This window comes from Eulemur rufifrons, chromosome 30, assembly GCF_041146395.1.
Source record: "Eulemur rufifrons isolate Redbay chromosome 30, OSU_ERuf_1, whole genome shotgun sequence".
NCBI classification, from domain to species: Eukaryota; Metazoa; Chordata; class Mammalia; order Primates; family Lemuridae; genus Eulemur; species Eulemur rufifrons.
The window spans coordinates 63,171,606-63,182,011 of record NC_091012.1 but is presented as its reverse complement, the minus strand read 5'-3'; the positions used below and the strand labels follow the sequence as shown (position 1 = coordinate 63,182,011).

The 10,406-nt window shown below is 33.0% G+C and overlaps 1 protein-coding gene across 1 annotated transcript in view; it reads right to left on the bottom strand.

The window, feature by feature from the left end:
- Nucleotides 1-214: 214 nt before the first annotated feature.
- LOC138378052 (RNA-binding protein 41-like) overlaps nt 215-10,406 on the bottom strand; it is a 47,145-nt gene continuing 36,953 nt past the window's right edge. The window contains exons 7-8 of the mRNA XM_069463313.1: nt 2,239-2,386; nt 215-611 (exon numbers count right to left, since the gene is read on the bottom strand). Coding sequence (XP_069319414.1) covers nt 445-611; nt 2,239-2,386 — 315 coding nt within the window. The 3' untranslated portion in view covers nt 215-444. The remainder of the gene's footprint in view (nt 612-2,238; nt 2,387-10,406) is intronic.

Below are 10,406 nucleotides of genomic sequence, written 5' to 3'. Positions count from 1 at the left end.
TTTATTTGGTGGATAAAATGAGGGACAAGTGGGCTCTAGTGAATAAATATTTCAAAATTTATTTAGTTTTTTAGGTCTGTATATAGGAGGCAGTCTTGGAAAGAATGCTATCTCTAGGGACAAATATTGAAGACTCCAGCAAAATTATGAGGATTTTGAAAAATCCCCAGTAATAATTTTTTGTAATGTTATCCTGAGAAAACAATACTTTTTATACACTACCCTTCATACTTAGTATATTATCTGTCCTACATAGTTTTTGATTATAGAAATTGTTTTCTACCAATTCTATCCAAAAGCTGAAGGGGATTATCCCAATTACTTTTTTCTCTCTCAGTTAGTTTCTCCTCTTCAACTCCAAATAAATTGCTATCTGTACACAAATCCTAGATCCAAGATTCGGATGCAAGAAAGACCATCCAGGACCCACAATCTATATATATTCTAGCTACCACTGATTTCTGTAGTACCATCTGTAGCACATGGTATGAGAGAAGCAGCTTGGAGATCTGACAGTTGCTTTTTGTTCTTTCCAAACTCTATCACCAATATTTTCCCACGTAGTTTATATCCATTTAGTAGATCCAATGCTTGGCATGCTATCTCCTTATCTAAAAGAGAAAGAAAAAATAACAATTTACATAGGGCTTAATAATTCAATTCTATTCCAAGTCTAGTTTAGGTTATTTTGCTTTAGAGTTAAACGTAAATTATAAGGCCATACGGTTATTTGATTTTATAATCTTTTCTATAATCTCCAATATGCATAATTTAGCAAGATTAAATTAATGCTAAAAATAATCACAAAAAAACTCAAAATGGATGTTTGAGGGTGGCTCCTAATTCAAAGACATAGGTAAAGAAACAAGGATATAAACTGTACGCTAAGGAAGTCTAAGCTATTACTAATTATACACAAGCCTCTATCTTAGATAACGACTATAAGTATCATGAAAACCGGATCATTTTCAAAATAGGTAACACAATGAAAGAAGTTATTCTTTCTTTTCTTTTCTTTTCTTTTCTTTTCTTTTCTTTTGCCCTATGCCTTGAGGACAATAGAAAGAACTTATTTTTTTTCTTTGCTACTTTTTCTTTCAGTGGGAGAGTGGTTCTGAAAGCCCTTATTGGGATAAATAAGTTTAAGAACTCTTGTAGGCACATGGAAGCTTGAGGTATGAAATATATAGCATACAGCAGGAGTATTTACCTTATGGGTCTCAGTGCCTGGATGTAGGAAAGAAGGAGGGGGTGAATTATGGCCAGAATTGTGTGGAATCATAAGTAAACAATGTCTTTAGACTGAATCAATTTTTGTTTCACATGTATGTACTATAAATTTTCAAAAGTGTATAGCTATTGTTTTGACTAGTAAAACAGCTATACATTTAAAAGTACTTCGTTTATAAAGCTTTTTATTAGGTATTTTTTCAATTAATGGATATTACATGGGGGTCCACTAAATATTTTTTAAATTTAAAGGGGGTGCTAGTACTTGAAAAGACTGAAAACCACTGGTATAGAGGACTTACAAACCTTCAGTAAGATAGGAAAGATGGTACAAGACTGTATGAAAGCAGTGGAGGGGAGTTTGACAGTACTTCTGTGTTAAACCAATTGCCTGTACATCAATTAGTAGGCTGTTAAGCAATGATGATAGTTTAGGGACAATGAGAGTTACAGATCCTACCCAGTCTCCCCACCAAAAAGAAGACACTATTTTGTTTAGCACAGAAACTGAGATTCCTACATTATTCCTCCCTTTGGCTTAGAACATAGGAGCCACGCATTAACATGCAAACAATATTCAGAAGAATGTATCATCCACTAATTATGAATTAGTATATTAGCTTGCACTCAGTCCTAAAGAACTAGGGCATAAGGCAAGTACGTGTGTTTCGATCAGAATACCAACATATTAATTAATGAGTAATCTAATTATAACTTACATTAGAAATGCTATTGTCAGCAAAGGGAAAGATTTTGGTAGGGTAAGAAGGAACTGCCAAGACTGGAGAAAATTAAGGACACTAGGGTAAAGTGGTCATATACTTTCAATGGAGGAGAGGAAGCACAGAAAGGGAGACAGAATAACACTGAAAAGATATTTTCCTTACTTTCCTTCTTCTCATGTGCTGTGGGTAAATCAAAGGACTATATCTAAATTAGAGAGGTTATCAGTATTCTCTTAGTGAACTGAGGCTGCAACTGAGTAATTATCTACATGAAGCTACTTACTGGAAAAGGTGATGAAAGCCTGCCCTTTCATTCGTCCAGTCATCAATCGGAATTGAATTGGAGGTTCTTTTTTCTCCTGGAATCGAGCGAACAATGAGACCAGATCTTTTTCAGTCACCTGAGGGCTAAGGTTCTTCAGGTATAACACCTAATACAAATTGAAGAGCAAAAGAAATATCACATAACAGAGGTAAGGCAACTCTTTCATTATGGTTAGAATTAGTTTATTTCAGATAAAAATGGTGGATTGAACACACTGATTTAATTTCACTCTATCCAGAAAACTTCCTAAAACTACAGGAACTTAAAAAAAAACACACACAAATGAACAAGATAAGGAGGCAATAGCAATAATACTCTGGAAGCTGGAAAACAACTGGATGATTAGGAACTAACTCAGCACATTCAAGAAAGCTATTAAATAAATCTTAAACTAGCAGTGAGGAAAGCCAAGAACCCACCCAATCTCCACTTAAGAATCCTCAAATAGTTTAGGAAATGATAGCTTCAGGTACCACTGGAAACACATGTGAAGGGATGGGGTTAAAATAAGGTGGGTGAGCTAAAGGTTATTTAAAAACCTAATTTGATTTTTAAATACCCTCCTTCACAATATGCTACTGGGTAAAGGCAACTCGCCAATCCTGGTAAAATACTGGAGGCTCACTGTCAGAAGATGGAAAATGCCATACACAGTTGAAGATATGAATACTGTTTCTCAAAGCAAGGAGACTAAGAGAAAGAATGCACACTTAATGCTGAGGTCCTCCCAAACCTTTTCTACCACTTGGCTCCTAGAATGCTCTTATCCTTCCAAGAGAGAGTTTGGACAGTCTTCTTTGGGGACACTAGAGGAAAGATATAAAAATACTGACTTGGGATTGGGAATTCCTCCAACAAATGGCCCAGCCAAGCCACTTTAAAGTGAAGCGCAAAATCAACAAGGGCCACTCATGTACTCAAAACCTCCAATCGGCTTTTTACTCTCTACTAATAAAGTTGAGCACGGACTATTAGGCACCTGAGGAAAGCCTCTAATGTGAAAGACCAAGAACAGAACAAACAAACAGAAAAGAAAGCAAATGAGAGAAAACAAAGACTATGGAGGGAGAAAAAAACTTCAAAAAACCATAACTAATATCCTCAGGAAAATAAGAGAAACTATTCTATTTATTAGGAATGGGATGCTATAAAAATTCAAGAGAACAAAAAGGAGGTCTTATATGTGACTGAACTTAAGTTGTCATCAGTTTAAAACAGATTGTTATAACTATAAGATGTTTTATGTATGCCCTGTGGTAGCCACAAAGAAAATACCTACAGACAATATGCAGAGAAAAATGAGAAAGAAATCAAAGCATGCCACTACAAAAAAATAATAAGCCACAAAGGAATATAGCTAAAAGGGAAGGAGAGACCAAAAGATCTATAAGACAGACAGAAAACAATTAATAAATGGTAGTAGTAAGTCCTTTGCTACCAATAATTACCTTAAATATAAATAGATTAAACTCCCCAAAAGACATGGAGTGGCTGAATGGATAAAATAAACAAGATCCAACTATATATTGTCTAAAAGAGACTCACTTTAGATCTAAGCACACACATAAGCTGAAAGTGAAAGAATGGAAATAGATATTCCATGCAAAAGGTAACCAAAAGTGAAAAAGGGTGGCCATACTTATATAAGACAAAATAGACTTTAAGTAAAAAAAAAAAACTGTCACAAGGGACAAAGAAGGACATTATAGTATGATAAAAGGGTCAATTCACCAGGAAGATATAACAATTATAAACATATAGGCACCTAACATCAGAGCACATAAATATACGAAACAAACAATAACAGAACTTAAGGGAGAAATAGACAGCATCACTATAATAGTAGGAAATTTTAATACCCTACTTTCAATAATGGATAGAACATCCATACATAAGATTGATAAAGAAACAGAGGACTTGAACAACACTACCGACCAAATGGACTTAACAGACATGTACAGAACATTCTATACAGCAGCAACAGAATATACATTCTTATTAAATGCATATGGAACATTCTCCAGGATAGATTACATATTGGGTCACAAAAGAAGTCTTAACAAATTAAAAAAGATTGAAATAAAACTAAGTATCTTTTCAGACCACAATGGAATGAAAACAGAAATCAATTAAGAGAAGAAAATTGGAAAATTACAAATATGTAGAAATTAAACAACACACTCTTAAACAACCAATGGGTCAAAGAAGAAATAAAAGGGATATTAGGAAATATATTGAGACAAATGAAAACAAAAACACAACATACCAAAACTTATGGGATGCAGAAAAAGCAGTACTAACAGGGAATTTTATAGCAATAAAAACTATATTAAAAAAGAAGAAAGATCTCAAATAAACAACCTAACTCTACACCTCAAGGAAGTAGGGAAAAGAAGAATCAACTAAGACCAAAGTTAGGAAAAGGAAAGAAATAATAAAGATTAGAGCAGAAATAAAGAAAATAGAGAATACAAAAAAATAGAAAAAACAACAAAACTAAGATCTGGTTTTGTTGAAAAGATCAACAAAATTGACAAACCTTTAGCTAGACTAAGAAAAAAAGAAGATTCAAATAGACAAAATCAGAAACAAAAGAGGAGACATTACAACTAATGCCACATAAATAAAAAGGATTACAAGAAACTACTATGAAAAATTATACATCAACAAGTTGAGCAACCTAAAAGAAATGGATAAACTCCTAGAAATATACAACCTACCAAGACTGAATCATGGAAAATAGAAATAGAAAATCAAAACACACCAATGAGTAAGGAAATTGAAACCACAATGAGGTATCATTTTCACTCCAGTTCGGATGACAAAAAATTATCAAAAAGACAAAAAATAACAAATGCTGGTGAGGTTGTGGAGAAAAGGGATTTCTTATATATTGCTGGTGGGAATGTAAACTAGTACAGCCACCATGAAGAACAGTATAGAGGTTCCTCAGAAAACTACAAATAGAATTACCATATGATCCATCAATCTCACTACTGGACATTTATCCAAAGGAAAGAAAATCAGTATATCGAAGAGACATCTGCATACCCATTTATACTAGCAGCAGCACTATTACATATATTATTATGTAACTATATTATTATATAATATATTATTATATTATATAACTATATAGTATATTATTGTTAACTGTAATTATCTTACAGTGATACTGAACACCATTCATGGATTAGAAGACTTAATATTAAGATATCCATACTAGATTCTCTCTTCTCCTAGCTCTTTTCTTCCCCTTCTGCTCCTCCCCACTCCCTCTTGTAAAAAAAAAAAAAAAAAAAGATATCCATACTACTCAATACAATCAATGCATCTCTATCAAAGTCAAATAAGCAAAAGCCAAAACAATTTTGAGAAAGAACAAAGCTAGAGGATGCACACTTCCTTATTTCACAATATATTGCAAAGCTACAGTAATCATAACCATATGGTACTGGCATAAAACCAGACACATACATAGATCAATGGAAGCGAATACAGAGCCCAGAAATAGATCTATGCATCTACAGTCAAGTGATCTTCTACAAGTATGTCAAGAACATGTAACAAGGAAAAGATAATCTCTTCAACTTTATTTTTTAGAACAGTTTTAGATTTACAGAAAAGTTGAGAAGATAGTACAGAGAGCTCCCATATACTCCCCAGTTTCCCCGCTATTGATGTTACAATAGCATGTTACATTTGTTACAATTAATGAACCAATATTGATACATTATTATTAACTAAAGTCCATAGTTTATTTAGATTTCCTTAGTTTTTACCAAATGTCCTTTTTCTGTTCCAGGATCCCATGCAGGTTACCACATTATACTTAGTTGTCATGTGTCCTTAAGCTCTTCTTAGTTATATCAGTTTGTCAGACTTCCTTTGTTTTTAATGATCTTGACAGTTTCAAAGAGTACCGGTCAGGTATTCTGTAGGATGCCCCACTACTGGAATTTTTTCTGGCGTTTTTCTCATGGTTAGACTGGGGTTATGGATTATTGGGAAGAAGACCACAGTGCTTTGAAAAGTACAGTTGTGATCACATCATATTAAGCATACATATAGTCAACATGATTTATAACTGTTGATGTTGGCCTTGATCACCTGGTTGAGGTAGGGTTTATCAGGTTTCTCCATTTTAAAGTTACTCTTTTTTTTTTCCTGCATTCTCATACTGTACTTTTTTGGAAAGAAGTTACTATAAGCAGATCAAAACTAAGGAGTGGGGAGTTATGCTCTCCTTCCTTGAGGTAGAGTATCTACATAAATTATTTGGAATTGTTTTTTATGGGAGATTTATCTCTTCTCCATTTATTTATTTACTCAATCATTTATTTACATCACTTGGACTCACAGATATTTATCCTATACTTGGGATTATTATCCAGCATTAATTTATTTTGTTGCATAAGTTGTTCCAGCTTTGGTCACTGAAAGTTCTCTCATGTGGCTTCTATGTTTCTTTGATATACCCCCAATGTCAAAGAACAACATAATAATTTTATTTTATTTTTTAGCACTTTCTTACTTTGTGGTACTACAAGATACATAAGGCTCATCTTGTATATTTCCTGTTCCAGTATTAGAAGCAGCCATTTCTCCAAGGAACTTTGGTTCCTTTTATTAGAGAATGGTATTAGAAACCAAGATCTGGATGCTGAGCAAGTTTTTTGCTACTTGGGTGTCCTTTCATTTGAGCCCTATCAGCTGACAGAGTAAAAGATATGTTTATACCAATCCATATATATAACATGTAAATATTTCTATACGTAACCAGTCATATCTATAGCAAGTTAAACAGGAGTTCATACTGATGTCTCCAACTCTATACCATTACCACATGGATCAATCTAGCTTCCTCCCTTTACTTATCTACAAATTCCAACAGTGAGAAACCTGGCTGCCACCATCTGTCATCCATTTACTTAATTGTCCCACTCCATTATGCATGTATAGCAATATCAGAATTGTTAACCAGTACCCCCATGGAACACAACCTTATCAACAGTGCCTATGTGCATTTCCATTTGCCTTCAGTCTTCCAGACTTCACACATGTCCACATATATGTAGGTCAGCATGTTTTCCTCAATCCTTTCAATGAAGTTGTTTTATGTATTTGTAATAAAGTTATATTCTCTTCTCACAGTCTGCATTCTTTCCTGGGGTTCCCCAACCTCCTAAATGATTTTTTAGTATTTGTATACATTAAGGGTTATTCTTAGTGCTATTTGGTTTTATGGGTTTTGACAAATGCATGTCTTGCTAAAAATCCCTTGTGCTTCACCTATTTCTCCTTTCCCCATTTCCCTCAAACTCTTGGCAATCATTTATCATTTTACTGTCTCCATAGTTTTTCCTTTTCTAGAATGTCATATAATGAAATCATACAATATGTAGTCTTTCCATATCAGCTTCTTTCACTTATTGATATGCATCTAAAGTTCTTTTATGTCTTTTTGTAGCTTGATAGTTCATTTCATTTCATTGCAGAATTATATTCCATTGCATAGATCTACCACAGGTGAATGTACTCATTTACTCACTGGAGGACATCTTGACTGCTTCCAATTTTTGGCAATTATGAATAAAGCTACTATGAACATTTGTGTTTTTGTGTGAACACAGGTTTTTTCAAATCAAGTGGGTAAATAACTAGGAGTGCAGTTGTTGGATTGTGCATTAAAACAATGTTCAGCTTTGTAAGAGACTGCCAAGCTGTCTTCCAAAGAGGCTGTAACATTTTGTATCCCCATCATCAATGAATAAGAGGTTCCTGTTGCTCAGTATCCTGAACCCGATTTGGTATTGTTGGTCGGTTTTACTGTGGATTTTAGCCATCCTCGTGGATATATAATGGTATCTCATTGTTCCATTTTGCAATTCTCTTATGACAAATAATGATGAGCTTCTTTTCATATGCTTATTTACCATGTATATATCTTCTTTGGTGAGGTGTCTGTTCTTATCTTTTACACGTTTGTAAAATGGTTTGTTCATTTTATTACTGCTGAGTTTTAGGAGATCTTTGTTTATTTTGGATACAAGTCCTTTATTAGACATATGTTTTGCAAATATTTTTTTCCAGTCTGTAGCTTGTTTTTTGATTCTTTTAAAGGTATCTTTTACATAGCAGAAATTTATATTTTTAACAAAGGTCTGATTTATTAGTTGTTTCTTACATAAATTGTGCTTTTGGTGTTATATCTCATAAATGTATCATCAAACACAAGGTCACTTAGATTTTCTCTTGTTTTCTTCTAGAAGTTTTATACTACTGTGTTTTATATTTTCAGTTAATTTTTATGAAGGATATATGGTTTTTGTCTAGATTTATTTTTTTGCATGTGGATATTCAGTTGTTCTAGCACCATTTGTTGAAAGACTGTCCTTTCTCCACTGAATTGCCTTTGCTCCCTTGTCAAAGATCAGTTCACTATATTTATGTGGGTCTAATCCTGGAGTCCTTATTCTGTTGTGCTGATCTATATGTCTTTTTTTCCCACCAACACCATACCACACTACTTAATTATAGTAAGTTTTAAAGTTGGATAGTATCAGTCCTTCAACTTTGTTCTTCTTATTTAGTATTATGTTAGATATTCTGTGTCTTTTGTCTTTCCATATAAACTCAGAATCAGTTTGTTAATATCCACAAAATAGCTTGGCTAGATTTTGTTGAGATTGTGTGGAATCTGCAGATTAATTCAGGAAGAACTGATATCTTAACAACATTAAGTCTTTTAATCCAGGAAAACAAAATATCTCTGAATTTGTTTAGATCGTCTTTAATTTTTCCATCAGTTTTATACTTTTCTGCATATAGATCCTATATATATTTTGTTAATATACCTAAGTATTTAATTCTCTTTTGGTGCTATTGTAAACAGTGCTGTTTTTAATTTCAAATTCCAATTGTTCATTTTTGGTATACAGGAAAGCAACTGACTTTTACATAAAAACCTTGTATCCTCCAACCTGTACTCACTCACTATAGTTCCAGGAGTTGTTTGTTGGTTTTTTGGTTGATTCTTTGGGATTTTCCACATAGATATACATGTTACCTGTGAACAAAGAGAATTTTATTTCTTCCTTCCCAATCTATATACTTTTAATTTCCATTTTTTGTCTTATTGCATTAGATAGTACCTCTAATACAATGCTGAAAAGGAGTGGGGAAAGAGGACATTCTTGATTTGTTCCTGATCAAAGGGGAAAACATCAGTTTCTCACCATTAAGTATGATATTAGCTGTAAGATGTTGTAGGTATTCTTTATCAAGTTGAGGATGTTCTCCTCTACTCCTAGTTTGCTGAGAGTTTTTTAAAATCATGAATGGGTGTTAAGATTTTTTCAAATGCCTTTTCTATATGAATTGAAATGATCATATGATTTTTCTTCTTTAGTATAATGTGGTAGATTGATTTTCAAATGTTGAAACAGCCTTGGATACCTGGAATAAATCCCAATTGATCCTAGTATATAATTCTTTTTATACACTGTTGGATTTGATTCCCTAGTATTTTGATTTTTCAATTAAAATATTTAAATAAAATGTTTTGATTTTCATAGCATTTGGAATTTTTGCTTCTATGCACATGAGAGATACTGTCTATAACTTTCCTTCATTGTAATGTCTTTTTCTAGTTTTGGTATTAAGCTAATGAGTTAGGAAGTGTTCCCTCTACTTTTATTTTCTGGAAAAGATTGTAAAGAATGACTATTATTCTATATGCTTCCATGTTCACCCCTCTCTTAGCATATCAATTGTACTTCTTTTTATAATTTTTTAGTGGTTGCCTTAGAGTTTGCAATACACATTTACAACTAATCTAAGTCTACTTTCAAATAACACTATCCCACTTTCTGGGTAGTGCAGATACCTTATAACAGATACATAGATATACAGACAGATTTATATCTATATATATACTAATTCCTCCAACCTATCCCTTATAACACTGCTGTTATTCATTTCACTTATCCATATGTTATAACCATCAAACATGTTTATTACTTTGAAAAGTTATCTTTTAGATCATTTAAAAATGAGAAAATAAGATTTTATTTTACCTTCATGTATTCTCCTATGCTCTTCCTTTCTTTATGCACATCTGAGTT